The sequence below is a fragment of the Xiphias gladius genome, chromosome 3, assembly GCF_016859285.1.
Source record: "Xiphias gladius isolate SHS-SW01 ecotype Sanya breed wild chromosome 3, ASM1685928v1, whole genome shotgun sequence".
Classification (NCBI taxonomy): Eukaryota; Metazoa; Chordata; class Actinopteri; order Istiophoriformes; family Xiphiidae; genus Xiphias; species Xiphias gladius.
Genome location: NC_053402.1, coordinates 5685156 through 5706975, shown reverse-complemented (window position 1 = coordinate 5706975; position 21820 = coordinate 5685156). Strand labels below are relative to the sequence as shown.

The following is a 21820-nucleotide window of genomic DNA, read 5'->3' as shown; positions in this document are numbered from 1 at the left end:
AAACCAAAAAAAAACCAGGGGCCCCAAAGTCCTTAGGCTCGCTGTCTCACAATTGATTTTAGTCATTTGATAAATTGCTAATTAATTAAATTTATTGTACAATTTCAATCCCCGAAACACAGTATCAACTAAGGTGTTATCATACATTCCACAACGAACGATATCTGCTAGCCCACAGCATTTTAGTACTAAACAGTGCAGTACATACATGTTAGTGTATAGAGGCTGAACTGGCACACAGTGCTCATTTGACCATACTAACAACCTTAGCTCCTTTGCATTAGTGACCTTGACATAAAATGTGTAATCTTGTTCATAGATCAATATCTGACAAAACAATATCAACATGAAGAGAATTTAAGATCACCCCTGGCGCCCCAAAAGTTTAAAAAGTCATAAAAGACACAAAGCAGTGTAATGTTCAGATAAATGTTTTAATGATGTATAAACATGATTTGACTTTTATATCATTATAAAATTGATGATGTGAACTGCAGGTTGAAAGGTAGATATAACATGAATTCTTCTTAAAAGGAAAAAGAAGTGGAACCAAACTGCCTGAAGCATTACCAATTGGAAAGTACTAAAAGATTTGAAGTTAACTTGATAAAATCTTTTTTTTCTTGGTGTGCATCATCTTGAGTTGATCTTTTCTTGCAAATAAAAAGCAGAGAAGAAGCTGCTTGAAGATGTAAATTGTTTTTGATTTTCTCACTGACAAGAAAAGAACACACTTCAGGGCATGGGGGGGCATAGGCTAAAATCTCACCCACCAAATGGCAAAACACTAAAAACACTTAGCCATGTCTGTCAGCTGCGCCATTCTTATCCCTGTCACTACTGCAGTGAGTGTGGAGTGTGGGGCTGGGGCCTCTGTTAATCTCACAGAGGTAGCACACATCTGTAGAGTCATACAGTAGTCCAACATAGCAACCAAACACAAAAAACCGTCCTTTATTCCTGTTATTATGAAGGATCCCCTCCAATACACAAGCTTACAATCAGAGCTTTCAACCTCACATCACTGTTTTCATTAGTGAGTGGCTCCCAGCAGGACTCAACACTGACCACACACCATTCATCACCTGAAGATCTCTGCTGGTTCTCCCCACCCCATTAGGAAGACAAAGGTGGTGTATGACATCATCATGACATCAAACGTGACAGCCATGGGGAACGCTACATAAGTGGACACAGCGAGGACCCATGACAAGAGAGACAGACAACATAAGCTTTCTGTGAACAGCAGAACAAAAACTCTCACAGCATCCACTGGAATAGGTCAAAGTCATGGAGCAGGATTCAAGGACATTCACATCTGACATCAGAGACCATCTTTGATCTGAGTCATCTCTCTCCATATGGGACGACAGGTTCCACACTTAGGTCATGTGATGACTTTTTAGCCAGTTCCATTTGTTGAACGAAGACCGTGAGATGCAGTTAAAAGCTCTAAAGAAAGCTAGTAAGTGAACCTTGAGTTAGGATTATTTTGTTAAACTCAAGGCCAAGAATTACCTCTCATCTGCTGATTGTACAAGCAGTGTTTTTTTGGGGTCACTGTTGTAAACAAATATCATTATACACATGTCACTTTTATATGGTAATGAAATAAAAACTAAAGGCACAGGGAAAGAAAGACATTAGTACCAGAATGCAGTCCACCGATCACCAAAACAACAAACACCCAGTGAGTATTTGTGTCAATCCAACATGTTGCCCACTGCTCAGAAATTGAAATGTGAAAACACAAAAAAAGAAAATACTGCTATCATGACTGCTGCACTGCAGGGCAGAAGCTCACGTGTCCTTACATTAATCCAGTTTCTAATTCAATATTTAGACTCTTCCTCATCCAGCTGGTGTAGGCTGTGCCTTAGTAAACTGGAACAATCTGCATCTGGATAATGTACAAGCTGATCAGACCCTTGAAGTGATTGGCCAATCTGGTATTTATAGATTTTCTCAATATTCCGACTCATTAAGGCAGCGCATGTAGAAAGATGAAGAGGAGGCAACAAACGACAGACACAGCAGCAGGAACCACCGCTACAGCTTTGTTCCTTCTGTTTCTGTCCCTTGCTCTGCTGTGGGGCTCTACTGCCCCCTGCAGGATTGCAGGGGACATTGCAGCAAGCAGATGTTCTGCCAGGTCTTTGGGCGTGCCACAGTTCATTAACAAGCTGAAAAGTACGTACATATATTTGTACACTGTCGGTCTTTTGTACACAAGTCACAGTATTGAAAATAAATTGTTGGTGTGATTTTGGTGTGATGATGTCACTGTTGACATCTGTACCGGCAGGACACAGCATCCTCTCTAACAGCAGTTTGTTCATTTCTACAACACGTGAGGTGTAATGATATTTCTGTTTGTGGGCACTGACCATGTACAGTAACATCATTATTACTCCATGTCACAGGTACAGTACCAGTCACAGTACTGTCTCCACCAAACTCACTGTTTCTACTGACACAGGGGTGTCAGTAGCAGCCTTTAGATCCTCTCATTAAAAGAAAAGATTACACTCATTTAAAAGTCTCTTTTGGCAAAAGTACAAATTAAACCATTTGAAAAGATAATGATGTACCCCCCCCCGGACACACACACACACACACACACACACACACACACACACACACACACACACACACACACAGAAACACAAACTTGTTTTTGGACAGGCTGCAGAAGGAGGAGGCTTTGTGTCCATAGGAACAGTGCTTAGAGGAGGACACAGGGACAGCCACCACTCTTCTGTTTCCCTGTGTGATGAGCTGGAGGAGGAGGACTCTCCATCTCTTGAAACCTTCTGTGGATGAAGAAGAGGAGAAACAGAAAGAGAGGAATGAATCATTCTCAGGTTTTATCTCTGGTTGCTGGGGGTGCAGTGTCCCCTTTACACATTACATAATGTCACCTAATTCACTGTTGATATTGCAAATATTGATTCATGCAGTTTTTAAAAAAGTTGAAAGCCCTGAAGAGAAAACGGTTTAGGAAGATTCTTGGTACTGACATGAAACTACATTGAGTACTTTCCACAGGAAGGACATAAGAAAAAAAATGTGTATCCATTGTCGAATGTTCTGGTTTGGATTTGTTCCCGGTTTTAGGGACAAGTTCTTGGTACTATATTCAGGTGGTGACGCTAAACCCAAGTCCCAGGTACTTTCAGGGCTCGCAAGCAATGCTGCTGTAACAGCAACCACCGTTTTACTACTGCATCAGTACAGTACAGGACAAGCAGTACTTTACAAAAGAAAAACGATGGATAGGACTTGTAATTAGTGATTAGTAATTAGTGTTAGTATCCTCTTGATTCATTTGAATTGAGTCATTACATCAGTGCAGTGGGAGGGCCAACACAGGGGGCTATGACAAAACAGCCCCAGGTCGTCTGGTCAAAAAGTTGAACCAGATTCAACTTGTGCTGTATTAAAAACTGTTGTGAGTGTTTTTGTGTAGAAGAAGCCTTAAACACTTCTTGGATCATATTTCATGTCTCACACCAACTTAAACAACACACCCCAATCAATACAGCCCTTTGCCCTATTTATAGGAAGCTGGAGTCATATGTTAGAAACCAAAAGGTGGACCAGAAGATTTTGCAGAGTGTGGAAAAAAAACATAGCCAAATCAGTGCAGGAAAAATTACAGTTTAAAATTACAATAAACTTTAAACAAGATTAAAGGAGAATAAAGAATGTCAATGTGTGCAGCAGAGCCAACTAAAACTATAAAGACACTGTTTTGGCTTGTTCCTGGATTTAGCTAAACCCAGAGGCAATTTAAGATAAGTAAAATAAATAAGGATTATACCTGATAATTTGCACCAACTCCAAGAAGGCTTCATCCACATTGTAGCGATTCTTGGCTGAAGCCTCCATATAGTTGATCCTGTTCTCTCTGGCGAACGCCTGAGCATCCTCCCTGGAGATCTGCACACAAAGCAAACAATATCCAGGTCTGGCCTCCGGTAAGATCATCCACTATCAACTCAAACCTTCACCTATACAGCCCTCTGTTCACTTCAACAATGAGTGATCCACCTGTACATCACTGTGCTGTGAGGAGATGAGCCCAGATAACAGATCTAATCTTTAATTACAAATGCAGGAGATGCTGTATTTGTCTGGGACTGGGTTGGCGTCCCACTAAAAAAAAAAAAAGGGAATTAGCTCAACAAAACACAAATAACAGGTTACTGTCTGCTTCCATGTTTTTTGCACTCTCATTTACAATTAGATGGATTGGTGTAGGACATAAATTTAAACAATAAGCTCTATTTGGTATTTATTTACATTTTGATTCTCTGAATGTGATTTGCTGCTACGCTGCAGTTTTCCAGCATTTTCAGGTCACAGCTGTGGTTCAGCTTTGCCATCCGGTGATTTGCTGCACCTCTGTCACATTAGGTAACCCCATCCAGCTAATCATATTAGTCTGTGTGATAACAATCTGAGTAAATTCAGTTTGAACCCATAAACCCACAGTTTCAATAAACCACTGATATCTCCCAGCCTTGGATGAAAATTGATCAGATTCCCTGACTTTTCCTCTGGAGTGTATCTTTCTTCAATCCACTATATTGCAGGAGCCAGGCAGTGCAGGGAAGCTAACTGACACCATATAGATGCATGAGTGTGTCACTTGCCACTCTTTGCTGTTCCAGGTCAGCCTTGTTTCCAACCAGCACCATGGGGAAGTCATCTCGGTCCTTGACTCTCAGGATCTGGGTGTGGAATTTCTGGACCTCATGGTAGCTGTTGGGAGGACGGAGGGTAAGAATCAATCAACAAGCAAAGATTCATATGGATTCTCAATCACAGGAAATAATGTGCTATGTACAGGAAAGGGGCACAATATTGACCAATTAAATCAAATGTTGCAAAGGAATGCAATTGATCAATTGCAATTGAGTCCACTTCCTCGACCTATCTAAATAAGAGCTGGATAGTAAGTTGTCACGTCAGTCCCACCACCAACAACAGCTCACTGCACTTCCTCTTTAGTAGTAAGACAGGCTGCTACTGTGAGCTGTGTGTACAGCATCACATGGTTACACTGACACACTGACTCACTACCTCAGCACACTGAGGTACTGACACACCATTGAGCACACTGAGGTACTGACACACCATTGAGCACACTGAGGTACTGACACACCATTCAGCACACTGAGGTACTGACTCACCATTCAGCATACTGAGGTACTGACACACACACACACTCACACACACACACACACAGACACACACACACACACACACACACACACACACACACACACACACACACACACACACACACACACACACACACACACACACAAATATACTTCAGTCAATGGGTTCCCTCTTTAACAAACAAAGCGGTAGGTGCAGGAATGATGCACTAAAGCAACAGAAAAAGCATTTGCCTGACCAAGTGGTTATTAAGAGTCATGTTCAGGTACAGTATGTGCTAGAGATAACTGACTTCAGGTAGAACATAAAATATTTTGGAATAGTTGTGTTTAGAGTTTGTATTTAGTGTTAGTTGGTGGTTGGTAGAAGTTGTGCTGAAATGTGGACAAGGTTCTAAAAGGTGGTCCAACGACCCAGTGGATGTGATTAAAAATCAACACAACATCAATCCCAACTGGGCTAGCCTGCCATGGTGCTGAAGAAAAATATGAATACATTTTAACTGACTATACGCCAGTGATTTCACAGTGTGGTAAGCTGCCCCTGTCTGTGCCTCCCATGTGTTATCAATAGACTGGAGTCTCAGAGCTCAGCATCTGTTTCTCTGAAAGATAAATCTCTGAGGACCAGAAAAGAAACCAAAGGTAGTTTAACAACACTTCCTGCTGTGCTGTAGGTATTTCAAGAATCGTCAGAGAATCTTCTAGCAGCGTGGATAAAAACATATTCTGTCCACTGCACCATGAAAACATCTCTGACCTGCTTTATGAGTTGCAACTCTATTTACTAACAGAAGATGATTATCAGAAATGACACATATCCTTGCTCATTTGTACAACACAAAAATATAAATGCGTAAATTGTGAAATATTAAAATTATGAAAATATTTGTGATTATATGTGAAATTATTATGAAAATAATTAATGGGAAGAAACATCAAAGCAGACAAAAAATAATGATAATAAAACCTTCATGTAATACAAATCATTCAATGGGATACAGTATGTCATTTCCAGATACCATCCGCGTTTGGGCTTCAAAACAAATTATACATCTTTTTTTATGTAGATAGTTAGAAGAGTCTTTGAGGGTTTTGGAAATACCTTTAAAGCAGTGGTAAGATTTGTTTAACCACTTGGGTTTAAAGTTCAGAGGAAGAAATTCTTAGCTGTGCGACTCAAAGGTAAAGCTACATGAGAGGCACAAACCGTTACTGTTGAGGACTCTGACGGAGCCGGTGACTAGACAAAGCAGTTGTGCGTCATGATAAGATTGTCCCACCCTTTAAACCACCCACAGCACTCACTGCAACATCTGTGTACGAGTAGCTCAACAAGTACAGTGCAACTTATACCAAGCGCTCCTGATATCACAATCTTATCAAATCTAAGTGGTTTTAGAAATAGTGACTTCCCACATTTTCTGTTCACCAAAGAAGTATAACTGTCTCCAAACTATATCATTGGTCTGCAGTAATGTTTGTGAAGGGCAAGCAAAGAGAAGATGAGATAAGACAAGATTCTAAACCCCAGTCAAACCTACAGTGCTATAAACAAACATTGACACGTATAAAGAGCAGCCAGACTAAGTTGTACAAAAAGCAGAGTTAATCTGTATACATCTGATGATTCACATATTACTGTGTGGTGAAACAGCAGTGTGACCCAATATACTACAGCCTAGCTCAATGCAGCAAGGCTGGCCAAGTACAAGTCCTAACAAGGGAATGAAACATCCAGAGAGCAAACACACTGCCTGTGTCATATCACGTCTCAGTGCAACACACCCTCTCCTTTCAAACAAAGCCTTCCACACACCCTGTAATCACTCTCTCAAACGGTATGAAGTGTGAATTCATGTCCAGTGTGATGGAGCCTTACTGTCAAGCCGGGTCTCTTTTCCATCCACAGTACAGATCTTGGTGTAGGAGTCCTCAATTGTGGGGTCGTAGTCGGACACAAAGTAGGACTGTGGGACACACTCTGTATTAAAGACAAGCTACTGCCGTGGGCACAGTTTGTACTGCAGCTGCTGGCTACTGTCAACTGTAGACCATGTCCCTGAAATACAGTGTTTGGTCTTACAGGTCTCCCAGCAAATATCTGTCTCTATGTGCAAAGTCTATTGTAGAGTTGACATTAGTTTCTAATGCTTGCAAAGAAAAAAAAACATGCTGCGCATCCATTCAGCAGTGCTACAAATTTGAATACTCCAGTAAGATAGATTAGTTTCCAATTAAGCTCCTGTAACAAGTGGTAGACTATAAATTAGTACTTTTACTCACATACTGGACTTAAGTACAAAGGTGAGCTGTGTACTTTTCCTGAGAATTTCCATTTTATAATTCTACTCCACTACACTTCACAGCCAAATACTGTACTTTTTACTGCACTACCTTTATCTGACAGCTATAGTTACTAGTGACTTTGCAAAATTTTACACACTACGTCCTACAGTTACTTTTACTTAGGTAATGGATCTGAATACCTCTACCATCACTGCCTGTGACAGGATTTTAGCCTAAACTTGAGTTTCCACAACAGAGGTCTAGCTTGACAAGAGTCAGCTCAGTGGGATTCTGGCTTTGTCAGCAAAATCGCTATCTGAGCAATTCATGTTAATGTTAACTTATGTTGATTTATGTTAATTTGCATCTGTTGCAAACATTAACTAACAGTGGCTTTCTGAAGCAATGAGTGTCTAGAGGGTATAAAAACCACATTCAAAAATGTGGCCAGTAGCAACATAAAGTATATGAGATTTGTTATCAATGAGTTAAAGAGTGAAATGTTCCTTTAACTGACCAGGTGTGGTTAGGTAGGCAAACCTGACCAAGTGCATTGCTGATGATATGATCCAACACTGTTAAAACAACACACAAAGGAAGCATGTCTGTTAAATGGCCAAATTTAGAACTAAATGCAGCACAGCCATTACTTGTTGCCCAAGAATTGAGGACATCTCTTGGTCATCAGGTCAAACCTCCATACACCACAGTAATACAATGACAGAGCCCCTCCCTCATCCAAACTAATGATGTCTAGAGTCAAGGACCATACCAGTGTTTCCGCATGTCTTACCTGTTTATACAGGTAATACAAATATAAATGAACTACTAATAGTACTTCACAATACTAACATTTTCTACACCATACATATATCTGTGTTACTGAGTTTTACTGAGCCCTGCAACATAACCTTAGTGTTATAAAAGCAGGCAGTAAGGTCACTGTGATGGACTACCCACTGCAAGCAAGTTTAGAGTTCATCTTCATCATGTACAGGATGGACATGGTGGGGAAAAGACAATTAAACATCTAACAAACCAACGTGCAGTTTGGAAAAAAGATTTATGTTAGGCCTATACACATATAAAGGGTTCAGAAGTTGTGACTAATGGCCTTATAAATCACTTAGAAATGCTTTATGGATCACTTATAAGCTATTAATAAGAACAACTATCTGTGTTGCCAAGGTTGTGAAAATCCTCCCCACACTTTTCTTTTCAACTCTTTCATCAGTTCATCAGAGCAACCCTATAATGGACTGTTTGACTACTTACCTTCTAGAAAAGAGCTAGAGAGAACCTGGAGAAAAGATTAGTAATTCATTGACATCTAAAATTAAAGACCTGATTGTTCTTCCTTATTGCTTTAACTTACAATAAGCCTTAATAACTTTGAGTCACAAGAGAGCTGTGTCACTTTCTTGTATTGAGTATTACAGCCCAGGAGATTTTTTTATAACCTGGCAAGTCACCTGGTAATAGCCCACATCTGATCTATAAAGCATTAGTGAGTGATTAACCAATACAGAAGTAATTCCTTACCACTTATAAACCCTTTATAACAGTATCCAGTATATATGTAGTGACAAACACACCGCAGAGCCACGCGCTACAGCCTGTGTCTGTGGTAAAGTCGGTTCAGATGTTGTGTAGGATCCATACCTGGATGAACTGAATGGTCAGGGCACTCTTCCCCACCCCTCCTCCTCCCACCACCACCAGTTTGAATCGTTCCTCTTCTCCACTCATACTGGCTTTGAACTGGGATTTGTCCGGATCAAAAACCTTCCAGGGCCTGAGTCACAGTCCTGCTGTTCACCAGCAGCTAACGCCAATCCGAACCAAGACAAAGTCCACAGTAAAGTAGTCAAGGAAAGCGAAATTTCTTCACACGGAGCTCATTATCTACAAGCAGCTTTCAAACGCACTGCATTCAGCGCCACACCTGAGTACCAAAGTCACGCCGGAGAGTACCATCCGCCCGCCAAGGCAGCTTCCAGCGCGAAGGTACCGTGTTTCGGGTTAAGTTTGGGGTCTGAAGCGGTCTCTGCTCTCCTTTCTCCTCGGCCTCCAAGCTGCTGCTGAGGGCGGAACTGCTTCCTCTTTTCTCTTTCCTCAAGAGACTACAGCAGCTCACAGACTGGCCGACACACACACACACACACACACACACACACACACACACACACACACACAAACAAACAATCACTCACACACAGCGGTCAACACTTGGAAAATACATCATGTTACAAGTAGTGCACACACCTGAGCTGTCTTCTCATTAAAACGAAAAAGTGAGCACAACTCACTCCACGTTCATGTGTCACTTTCCTTATTTGGTCATTCGGAGTATCTGTGACGTCAGTCAACCTACTGGCGCGCGCAGGACCTAAAAGCAGCATGAAGTCGGCACCATTACAGTGTCATCAATAATATTTTTTTTATCCATAACTTCATTTATTAAACAGTTCTTGTCTCCATGGTTTAAAGTCTCTCATTAGCCCCAGTGTTTTCGCTGGACCAAGAACTTAAGTGGAACCAACAACACTGGCTGAAAAAGAAAACAGCTTCATAAAACTAAGCTTGATCTAAATGGTCCTCAGTTCCTCTGCATCAGCACGCCAGTGGATCTGAACCCAAATGGTGAGGAGCGTGCTTTGGAAAACTGTACCCTGAGGCAACATATACCTCAGTTTAGGCAGAGTTCCTGTACCCACCAGTCACAGGTAACCTGCAGGTAATCTGCAGCCCACAGTGGATATTGACGAAGGCAGCAGAGGTCTCTTGTACCTTATGACTGATGAAGTCATAAAACCGTTTTAATGTGAAATGGAGCCATTTTAATAAATACCAATACTTGACCTTTTAAATATTGTGATTAATCTTATGTTTTCTTATGACTCATAATAAAGATGAGAACATGAGTATAATACACTGTTGGCCTCATAGAAAGCGCTATCAAAGTTTTCACATTTCTGTCTCATTTATAGTGCAACAGTTCGTCAAGGAATTAGTTTAGTACAAATTGATGTTGGGACCACATTAACCTGCTGGTGGGCCTCTGTTAGCACCTTCTTTCCCCACCCTCTGTCTGTGGACTGTGTGTACAGTATCCATCTGCTGCAATATCGTGTTGGCCCAGGTTTGCTATTTAGTCATCTGATTACAGTAAATATAAATACATTTAGCAACATGCACAGTGTACGCACAATATCTGCTAAAATAATTCAGGACCCCGCAGGATGAGCTATGAGGGGTACTACACCAAGAGGTCCTTACCATGTCAGGTGATACTGTTCTTTATTTGAACTCTATATCCTACAAATACATTTTCTCTGAAATTACTAAATAACACTCACAGTGAGTCTGGGGCTGTTGTGGGCCCTGGGGCTCTGTCGTTGCTCACTTAGCCTTCTCGGTAATCTGGCCTTGATTATTGTCTGAAATTCTAAATTATACAATTTTTACTCATGAGATGGAACATCTTGCTTCCTGTTGCCATTAGGCCCATTATACAGTAGAGCCTTATAAACATTATTGAAGGTTTAATGACCAATGGGTTGTACATGAGGGTTTTCATTACCAATAGATCTTACCCATCTACAGAGTCACAGAAGGCAACAAAAAGGAAATGTGTATATATTTGCATTACTTCACTTGAACCCCTTAATTACTTTGGCACATTTAGAAAGGAAATACTCAAGTTGATAATCTTGTTAATAGGGCTGCAGCCTCATTGCGTACGACACCTGACACTGTTGCCCCACTGAAAAAGAAAGTAGTGAATCAGATCAGGTACAATTCACAAATGGCGTGCTTTAAAGCAGATAAGAGAAAGCTGGAATGGAAGTGGTGTTCCACCAATCTAGAAGAATTGCAACTAGCCTGGAAAGACAGTATAGTAACATTAAAGAAAGGTCCTCTGTAATACCAGAACCTCCTATTATTCATCAAATATTAATGGAGGAAAATAAGAACAACCTCAGGTTTCCTTTCAGCACTGTAGCCAGGTTGAGAGTCATTGCCCTATTGATCCATGTATTCCTATAGCTCTCAGTAGTAACAACTTCATGAACTTCTTTACAAATTAAATTGTAACTATCAGAGATATGATTCATAACCTCCTTTCCACAACTGGCACAGATGTATTGTCCAGTGCAGTAACCTTAGAATCAACTTTTAATGTCTGATATATATTTAGACTGCTTCTCTCCTCTAGATCACTCTGAGCTAACTTCAAAAGTTTTCTTCATCTAAACCATCAACTTGTCTTTTAGACCCATTCCAACTAGGCTGTTTAAGGATCCTTTCCCTTTAATTTACACTTCCATATTAGATTTGATCAATTTATCTCTAACAGGCTACTTAGAACAGGCTTTTAAAGTTGCAGTAATTAAACCTCTACTTACAAAGCCAACTCTTGATCCAGATGTTTTAGCCTACCAAAGACTTATACGCAAGCTCACCTTTATTTCTAAAATCCTTGAAAAAGCTGTTGCAAACCAATTGTGTGATTATTTGCATAGGAAAGGTATATTTGAGGATTTTGAATCAGGATTTAGAGCACATCATAGCATCGAAACGGCATTGGTGAAAGTTACCAATGATCTTCTGATGATCTCAGCCAAAAATCTTGTCTCTATACTAGTCCTACTAGATCTTAGTGCTAAATTTGACACAATCGATCACAAGACTTTATTGCAGAGACTGGAACATGTCATTGGGATTAAAGGGATTGCACTAGGCTGGTTTAAGTCATATTTATCGGAACGATTCCAGTTTGTTCATGTTAACAATGACTCTTCCTTGCACACAAAAGTTAGTCACGGAGTTCCACAGGGTTCTGTGCTGGTACCGATACTTTTCACCCAATATATGCTGCCTTTAGACAATATATTTAGGAAGCACCACAATCATTTCCATTGCTATGCAGATGACCCCCAGCTGTATTTATCTAGGTTAAAGTCAAAGTAATCCTTATTATCCAGAAGAGGCACAGCTTACAGTAAATAAATACAGTAATTACAGTTATCAACACACACCAACTTACACTCAAACAAATTCCACAAAAAAGGCAAAGAATTACATAATAGTGTTAGAAAGTTAATGGTAACAGGGGCTAATGAGTTTTTAAATCTATTTTTCCTGAATCTAGACAGAATATATCTGCGACCAGATGGCAGTAACGTGTACACATTTAACAGTGGGTGACTACAGTCAGCCAGGACTGACTAGGCCTTCTTTGTGGCTCTGACTATGTAAAGTAGGGAGACCTCCTCCAGATTAGTGCCAGCGATTTTACTGTACATTCTTAAAAATATTACTTAAATCATCCATCACTGGACCATGGTCAATGTCATCGTTACTGAGCAGAGACAAGATGACAGAGTCATCGGCAAACGTAATGATGTGTCTGCCCTTATAATGACACTGACAGTCATTAGTGTATAAAACAAATAAAAGTGGTGAGAGGACACACCCCTGGGGGGAGCTAATAGAAGGACATTAAATAAGATGCCATTGACTCACTTTCTGAGATCTATCAGTTAAAAAGTCAACCAGCCAACATATCAAGCCAGGGTCAATTTTGTGGTTGCTGGTAAAATAATCTGCTAAAATGGGAGATAGGATACAGTTAAAGGCTGAGGAGAAGTCAATAAAAAGCAGCTGTACAAAATTCTTAGTACCATCCAGATGACCCAGGACCATGTTACGTAAGGTCCCTGTGGCCTCCTCAACACCCCTACCTGCCTTGTAAGTGATTGGTTTGGGTCAAAGTTTGCCTGAGTTGCGCCCAAAATCACCTTTTATAATTTTCTCAAAATTTTTCATAACCAGAGAAGTAAGTGCCACAGGCTGAAAGTCTATGAAGCCAGATGAAACTAAGCAGGCAGTCAAACTTCAGGCATGTCTTCCAAACATAAAGGACTGGTTGACCTGTAATGTTTTGGGGTTTACTCTTTGCTCACATATATAGTAACTTATTACAACTGAATTCTCAATAAAGGTGTTGTCATTTACTACATGTTTTTTCCGGTGTCTGTTGTCAGACAACAGAACAAGTATTAAATATGTATGTGTATGTATTTACTTGTAAAATGGTCACTCAGAGAGAAAGTTAGAAGCTCATTCACCTCAATGCAGCTGCCGTGCAGTGTGCCTGTGGAAGGAAAGCCAGTGACTGGCGATTCTTCTAAGGAAAGTAGCTGAGGTTTGTCGAGAAAGTCGGTAGATTTGTTGCAAGGTGATTTTGTGAAGAAAAGTCGCTAAAGGGATGTGAAAAGTCGGTTAATCTAGCGACAAAGAAGCTAAGTCTGCAACACTGCCTGTAAACACCCCCGTAATGATGCGATAGAAACCGTTTGCGCCAATTCATTTTGAAAGAGCAAAAGCCAATGGGAAAACTCCAACACTAGGCTGGCCAGCCAATGGTTTAAGTTCAGCTCTCAGTCACGCAGCATTCAGCTGACCAATGGTGTAATTTTATCACTCACTCAGTCACACACTCAGTCAGTCAGTCACAGACATTCGCGTTGATAGTGCTCACTGCGCTGGTGCGTTCCACCTGTCCAGCCAAGTCTCTAGACAGCCTTCCTCCATCTGTGCAATATTGTGAAAAGTAGAAACATCATGTCTCAAAAGGATGCAGAAAAACTAGGCCATATATTTGTTACCTCTAAACTGGACTACTGTAATTCTTTATTATCAAGATGTCCCAATAACTCCAAAATGCTGCAGCACAAGTACTGACAGGAACTAGAAAAAGAGATAATTTTGCTTCGGTTTTAGCTTCTCTGCATTGGCTCCCTGTAAAATCCAGAACAGAATTTGAAATCCTTCTCTTTCCACATACAAAGCCCCTAATTACCAAGCTCTATTGTATCTTAAAGAGCTCATAGTTATTATCCCCATAGAGCCCTTTGTTCTGAAAATCAGGCTTACTGGTGGGTCCTAGAGTTTCCAGGAGTAGAATGGGAGGAAGAGCCTTCAGCTATCAGCGTCCTCTCCTGTGGAAGCAGCTCTCAGTTTGGGTTCAGGAGTCAGACACCCTCGTTACAATTTATGATAAGGCTTAAAACTTTCCTTTTTGATAGCCCTGAACCATCCCTTAATTATGCTGCTGTAGGCCGAGGCTAATGGGGGGATTCCCGAGTCAAACTGAGGCACCATATGTTTTTATTACAATGGTAATATATTTTTTATGATTAAAGAGAGATAGCAATCATATTTTAATTTTTTTACTTACTAATTTTCTGGGGTTATGCGAATGATGAGACCCTAGCACCAGATACAAATTTCGAGAAGCCTCAGACTTAGACAAATGGCAATAAGACACAGTCAAAATGTCATCTTTAATCATCAGTAAATACATTTCAAGCCATTGTGCCACAGGGCTTTTAAAATGACGGCATCTTACAAAGGACAATATTAGCTGACCAGTGTCAACAGTAATAAACAAGATGCATTTGTGTGGAGGTTCTTTGTCAGGTATAGTTCTTATATTCAGCTCTGCAAAAAATAAATAGAAGAGTTCAGTTCTTTCAGGCCTTCGGAATTTTTGTAAATTACATGTGTGGTTTAATTCCTTTTGACTAACATGCACAGATACAAATGACCCTACCTCCAGCGCCCTCAGCACCTGTATGGCAGTGCAGGCTGTCCCATCCTTACAGGGTGGACAAATATCCCTCCCAGCAGCACCCTCTCCCCCCAGCCCAGCAGCTTGTTGAGGGTGAAGCTGAACGGTGACAGTAAACCCTGCTCCTGCACCGCAGTTTTGCTGCGCTTGCTGTGGGAGGGACTCTGCTCTCTGTGGGTGTCCCCTGCCTGCCTGTAGGAGCCAGAGCTCCTCCTTGTCTTTGCCTCAGGCCTTCCTCTTGTCTCCCTATTGTGGACAGTTTTGGTGGTGCCCTTTGCTTGCTGGCTGCTGCTTGCTAGGGAGGGAGGGCTGATTCCCAAAGGGGTCAAGGAGAGGGTGAGACTTTTGCGTTTCTCTAATAGAGAAGTAGAGCCTAATGGGAATTGCAGTTGATTGGGCTTTGCTGCTGGTTTGACGGGCTCATGGGGGTTTGGTACTTGAACCTCCCATGGCGTCCCATGGACTTGTTGCTGGTTTTGACTGAGAGTCAGATGAAGAGTCCGAAGTGTCCCTGACAGGGACAGCTGCTGGTTTCCACTTCCATCTAAATGTGAGTGTCTCTGCTGTGTTCTTTCTGTGTGGTAGGCAGTCTTTTTGTGTTCCTGCTTGACCTCTGCTGCATCGCTGGGGACACTGTCAGCCTGATAGTTCATCTTCTGACTGGTGTGAGTATGGCTAACACTGTCAGTGATGGATGGCAGGAAACTGTCCAGCTGCTGGAGGAGGAGGTCGCCACCAGAGGCCCTTTGTCTCAGCGTGCCCTGGAAGTGCTGCAGCTGACCCAGGAAGTTGAAGTTTGGGGAAATGGAGGGCCGACGCTCTTTCACAAACCTAATAAGGGGATAAACAGGACGTGGATTAGGACCACTAGTGTTCCACAGCTAACACTCTGACTCTGGTTTTTATTCTATACCGATCTATAGCACAGTCAGGCAGCATCAGGACAGTGATCTGCTCCTCTTTTTTTATTTTTTTATTTCTTTCAGCACAAGAGGAGCAATAATTATTATTGGTGTTGGCAAGCATTAGTATTCAACAGATGAATGCATGTGTCTAGTTATCCAGTTTCGGTAAACAGGATGAAAAAAGTCAAGAGGTACTGAAAGGAAGCCATAAATTGTTAAAGGTTTGAGGCGGACGTGTGAGGGTTCTGGAGGAACAGCAGCACATCATCTGCATATAGGGGGATTTTATACTGTGTGTTACCAAGTTGAACTCCTTTAATGTTGAAGTTTTGGTGAATAACACGGGCAAATGGTTCAATGAATATTGCAAACTTTTCTAAAACTTTTCTCTTCAAGAGTTATTTGACGAATGCCTGCCTTTGGATTGATTACAGTTCCTGTGACCAACGCTTTAATAACAATTTTAATATCTGTGCTGTATCTCAGAGAGTGTGCAGACTTTGCATGGTTTGAGATGAACAGATGTGTGCTGCATTTATATTCTCAGGTATCTTACTACTGTCCTTTATTTCTGCAGCTATTCTTAGGAATAATGGGGAGAGTACTGACCAAAACTCCATCAGACCCAGGAGCTTTAGTCGTTTGGATTTGATTCAGCACTTTATAAAATTCTGGAGATGAAACTGGTCTTGCTATGTAACTGCTTGTTGTTTAGATAACTTTGGGCATACAAGTTTAGTTATAAATTAGTTTATGTCATCTGTGCTGGGATGGTAAAGTGCATAATGTGCTGTAAAACTCATTTATGATCACATAGTTTTGTCTTTAGGGTTGTAGAAGGTGTTCCCTGCAGAGTCATTAAAGGTATAGTCAGCAATTCTAATCCATTAAACTTTGTCAAATTTGTTAAATCCAGCAAATATCTTCTCATTGTCCGCTAGCTGTCTGTTCTGTTTGTGCGCTGAAAAAAAATCTGGTGTTCCTACAGAGCCCTGGCTCTGTAATGGGAAACAAACAAACTGGCTCAGACCGAGCCACACAATACTATTCCAGCTAAGCAACAGGGGGCATTCGTGCTCGTGCACAGGACAAGGGAAAGAAGAAAAGGGGAGATGGGGGAAAGGGGGCAGTGGGAGTGAGAGAAGGTAAATTTGACGCATGCTAATGTGCTGAGTTCCATAACATAATCACATTGTCAAGAAGGAGAGATGGCCAAGAAGGTCAGAAGGATAAAACTTAAAAAAGAAGTGCTATGGTCAAGCAAAGGCAACGAGCTGTGTTAACATCAATGAGAGCTGGAATCTGTATCTTCACAGGTTACTTTCAGTTTCCTGTGTGGGACTGCTGGCATGACTACTTTCTAGATCTTTGAATATTTGTTGCAATATTTGTTGGTTCTCTGGTTCATTATCCTTCATTTCTTGTGGGAAGACTTAGAAATTACTTACTCTCTGCAGGTAAGGTTCCGGGAGAATCTTTTAGTTCCATAAAGGATGCCCACACTTGCTTTCTAAATGTATTTTCAATGTATTTACAATAAGATTGATTTTTGTATCTGCAATCTGTGGTACAAATGAATCATTGGTACGAATAAGGCTGGCTGTGTGAAAACTATGTAAATTCCTTTTTCTCTGGATGTTTTATGTGCCAAACATCACTGAGGCTCACATCATTCATTATCTACAGTCATACATGTTTGTATTTCATGTTTGAATGTATTTGAAGGCTGTGAAAGGCAACAGCTGCCTTTATTATTTGATCTGTCAAGTAGAAATGTATGCCAACAGCCATACCTGTAGGCGTGGTCCAGATCCATGCCTAAGCTGTACATGATGTAAGCTACAGCCAGAGCAGGGGAGCGCGAAATTCCTGCTGCACAGTGAACCAACACTGAGGCACCAGAGGACCTGGCTGCATCTGAGCACACACACACACGAGAAAATGCTACCTGAGAACATGGTAAAAATGGAGCTGATATGGTAAGAATGGAGACTGTCCATTGGTGTACCATTTGCGCCTGCGTATTGCTATGTTTCTTCTATTTCACAAGGAATCTATAATGATGGCAGACAGCCTACCTCTCATAGACAAGGTACCACTAGCTAGACACCAAGCTTTGCATATCAGACATTAAGGTTAGGCGTTACGATAAGGATTAGGGGTTAGGGTTACGGGTGTTAGGGCTATGATTGAAACCCAATGCTTGTTTCAATTAAATCATTACGATCGGTCAATACAATCATTTTCGTAGCAGAATAAAGTCAAAATCAAACAACTCATTATCAGAATGAACAATCTCTTGTTTTAAAACCAAAGAATCACAACATCCTTAGTAGTTAACTAGTTACTGGTTTTTCACTATTTTTAAATATCCTGCTATTGCCAGAGAAAACAGAAATAAGTATCTACCATGTGTAGAATGAATCACATCTTTTGCATACTAATCAGGTTGGGTTAACATGTTCTCACCCTGGAGGATAGCCACAACCATAGCTCTGCATTGTAATGGTCAAACTGCACAGTGAGAGACAAGCAGCAGTTATCAGCTGTTTACATCAATACGATCAATAAGTTCTGTGGGGAAACTGGACTGCCTTTTCTGTTATACACTGCAGGTAATGAGCTTGTACAATGGCTTGTTAAATTGGTGGTTGTATGGTAAAGAGTCTATGGGGTGGTGAGTGAGCGTCCTGACCGATGAAGTGCAGAGCCTGTGGGATCCAGGGCAGCAGGTCGTCCCACAGGGAGTCGTCAATGGGGATGCGAAGATATCTCGTACGGGGCAGAAAGGAGGGCTGGGGGCTGCAGCGGCTCACACTCAGCACATAGGAGATACCCAGAGAGGCCAGTCGGTCCTACATACATACACACACACAAGGCGGGCAGCAGATGGAAATATTTGCAGTTCTTATAAAAAAGGAAACTAACCTATATTTTCTGTCTTGGAGTGATTTTAACTGTTGGTGTCTCACCAAATTACCTTCTTTAGTCTCTTGATAAAGTGAGGTTAGAACACTACCACCTCATATTCAGTAGCTCTGGCATTATTCCACAGTGGTGGAAAATAATTAAATACTTGTACTTTACCTGTGTATGTTTATATTCTACTACTTTTTGCTTCTGCTCCACCACATTTCAGAGACAGATATTGTACTTGTTACTTCTCTACATTCCTCAGTTGTCTCAGTTTATGTAAAGTGTACATTTAGCTCCCAGCAGGAAAATGCTACTAAGGCATGAATGCAAATGTAACAATAATCCAAACACTGTATCATAATCTAACACTGTGCCACGTTGTAAGCACTTTACTCTTGATACTTAAAGTACGTATTATCATTGACTGGATACTTTAACATGTGTAAAGCATCAGAATGGACTTTGTTCCTCCACCAACACCGGTCCTACTCCTACCTGCGTCACGTCGCTCTCCGCTCCCAGGTAGAGCCGCGGCAAGATGACGGAAAGCGGGGGCCGCTCCGTCTCTCTCTCTCGGGACCAAACCATATCTGCTGAACATAACGCACTACATGTCATACCTGGAGGTAGGTTTCTTGCCGCAACTTTAATGAGAATGACAAAGGACTAAGTTATTCTCCAAAATGTCCAGCATTATGACTTGTCCTATCAGAACGTAGGACCAGGAGCAACACAGACTACAGCTGGGAAACAGTCAGTTGTGAAAATGTGCTGATTTCATATTTACTGATAGTTGCTTGATTCAGTAGGCTACTACTCACTCTAGGTGCGCCTGTGGAAGATCGCCGGACAATACGTCTTGGTGTATCCGGAGCCCAGAGCGCCTGTCGGTCGCAGGTCTGCAGACTCCCTCTTCCAACTGCTGCTTTCAACTGGAACCACTGCTTCGTCCGTCCCCTCTCTGCTCTCTCACACTGGTTGCGAAACGATGAGCTCATCCTATTTCCAACTATAGAGCTTGACTGGATGATGTCATCTTCAGCCAATCAGCACCTTGCTGGACGTCCACACACCCAGTCGCATCTTCGCCGAGTGAGCGCGTCCTCGGCGGTAGTGACTGAAGAAGAAAAGCCAGAGAGCCGCCATCCCCTGGTGAAGCCAACAGCATGTAACTCAACCACCATCAACAGTCTGCGTTCATGTGCGGATGACAAGAGACTCTGCTCTGCTACTTTCTCCACCGGGCCAGCAGAGAGCTACTGTGGCGAGTTCGCCAATGCGCTCTGCACTGCCCGTCACACGGTGCCAACCAACGATGCTGTTAGTAACATGGAGAGATTTAGTTGTGTTTTCTGTTCCCTTCCCTCAAGATACAAAGCTACACACAACTCGTCCCTACCGAGCACCAACCCCTTCATCAGTCCTCCTCTCAAAGGCAAAAAGGGCACATTTATCATGAGATCAGACCTCGAAAACAACAGAGACTGGATGAGCCGTCAGTAAGTAACTGGGGATGACACGGTCAATGTGTACCATTAATTAAGTGGAGTCAGGGTTTCCGCAAGCCTCACGTTCGCAGTTTGGATTGGTCTATGGTCATGTGATAAATCTAACGTTTTGTCTGAATAAGATGCAGCACTGAAGTACAGGGTCCACTAAACGAGAAGGGCCTTAACGTAGACCCTGTTCTGCCTGTTGACTAGAGGTCCTGTGTAGATTTAATCCTTACATAAATTCTCCTGATATTATGCTTACATGGTGCATGATCCTAAATGAATCTGTTACTCAAACGCGCTCCCTTTTGCACCCGGTCCTCCTGGCAAAGACCGTGTAGCATGTCACAACATGTATATATTTATGGCATTACTAGAGACCAACAAGAAGCACCTTTTTATTTAAGGTGTGCATAATATCCTCTCAGGACAGCACCCTCTTCACAACCAAGACAAAGAACAACAGGGGTCTATACTACGAAGCAAGTTCAACATACCCAGGGTAGCATTCATTATCAGGTTTCATTTGGCCTTACATTGGCCGTCCTGGATAACCGGTATCACGAAACTGGTTATCAACTGGCTCAGTTAACTGAGCTTTTCCTGTCCGGCTATGAGCTCGTTCATGTGAAAGAGGTGGAGTTGTTAATTACAAGAAACAACTTCGGAACTATGAATAAAGTACTTAATATGACATTAAGTATTTTGGCTCTAAATTCTGATTATGAACCAAATATTATGAATATTTGATGCAGATTAAAAGAAAAGTTTAAATAATATCAGACTTTCTGCAGCCTAAGCAGAGACGTGAAGAGGGAAGAGAAGAAAAGTAGTTCATGTCTGATGAGTTCAATATGACTGATGAGTTCAATATGACTGGCATGTTCATTTATAACCATGGGAAATATTTAGAAGTGTGTGGATAATTTGCCTAATAAAAGACAACAGAGGGTTCATTTTATATTTCCAGTTATCATTACAAAGCCTCCTCGTGTTATCCTGAGCTGCAGTGATAGAATAAGAGTGTAAAATCATCGATACTGTTAGGGAACCTGTCAGGAATCAAAGAAACTTTGTGCAGTTAAAAAGAAGCTTTAATCATGTTTATTTATTTATTGTGGTAAACGTTCCCTCTATCTCTTAGAAACTCTGTTTTAAAACCAGAGTGACACAGGGAAAGTCTCCAACAACACAATGATTCAACTGACCTATACAAATATCTATTGATCTTTAGTATTTGTCACTTTATTGTGAACTATTTTGTCCGTGTCGGGATCCTGTAGGAGTGATAACTCTGGTTTTCCAGTGACGTGATTGGTCAGTAGATGAGCTGTTGACAGGATTTGATCTGATATTCTTAAAATAACCTGCATCGGAGCATAAGTTACC

The 21820-nt window shown here is 41.4% G+C and overlaps 2 protein-coding genes across 6 annotated transcripts; both read right to left on the bottom strand.

The window, feature by feature from the left end:
* Positions 1-425: 425 nt before the first annotated feature.
* Positions 426-9624, bottom strand: rras (RAS related). Its single transcript, XM_040116855.1, has 5 exons — positions 9141-9624; positions 7047-7159; positions 4659-4767; positions 3824-3942; positions 426-2813 (listed from the first exon to the last, which is right to left on the bottom strand). The coding sequence occupies exons 1-5, from the start codon at positions 9225-9227 to the stop codon at positions 2726-2728; spliced, it is 516 nt and encodes a 171-aa protein (XP_039972789.1). The 5' UTR covers positions 9228-9624; the 3' UTR covers positions 426-2725.
* A 5124-nt stretch (positions 9625-14748) lies between these two features.
* Positions 14749-20021, bottom strand: si:ch211-195b15.8 (dual specificity protein phosphatase 8). 5 transcript variants are annotated; one of them, XM_040156311.1, is made up of 6 exons: positions 19760-20021; positions 19434-19582; positions 18718-18877; positions 17816-17939; positions 15100-15948; positions 14749-14987 (listed from the first exon to the last, which is right to left on the bottom strand). In XM_040156311.1, exons 2-5 carry the CDS (start codon positions 19554-19556, stop codon positions 15111-15113), a joined length of 1245 nt encoding a protein of 414 aa, XP_040012245.1. In that variant the 5' UTR covers positions 19557-19582; positions 19760-20021; the 3' UTR covers positions 14749-14987; positions 15100-15110. The 5 variants fall into 5 exon arrangements, with proteins under 5 accessions (XP_040012245.1, XP_040012238.1, XP_040012254.1 ...); XM_040156304.1 differs by having other exon boundaries at positions 14749-15948; XM_040156320.1 differs by having other exon boundaries at positions 14749-15948; positions 19434-19528.
* Positions 20022-21820: the final 1799 nt, after the last annotated feature.

Coding starts and splice junctions, on each gene's coding strand:
- rras (XM_040116855.1), bottom strand. CDS start 9,227: ATGAGTGGAGAAGAGGAACGATTCAAACTGGTGGTGGTGGGAGGAGGA. Junction 7,160..9,140: donor TGACCATTCAGTTCATCCAG/GTATGGATCCTA, acceptor TGTGTCCCACAG/TCCTACTTTGTGTCCGACTA. Junction 2,814..3,823: donor GAGTTGGTGCAAATTATCAG/GTATAATCCTTA, acceptor CTTCATCCACAG/AAGGTTTCAAGAGATGGAGA.
- si:ch211-195b15.8 (XM_040156304.1), bottom strand. CDS start 19,556: ATGACATGTAGTGCGTTATGTTCAGCAGATATGGTTTGGTCCCGAGAG. Junction 17,940..18,717: donor ACAGGCTCTGCACTTCATCG/GTCAGGACGCTC, acceptor GTGTGTGCTCAG/ATGCAGCCAGGTCCTCTGGT. Junction 15,949..17,815: donor GATCTGGACCACGCCTACAG/GTATGGCTGTTG, acceptor TCCCCTTATTAG/GTTTGTGAAAGAGCGTCGGC.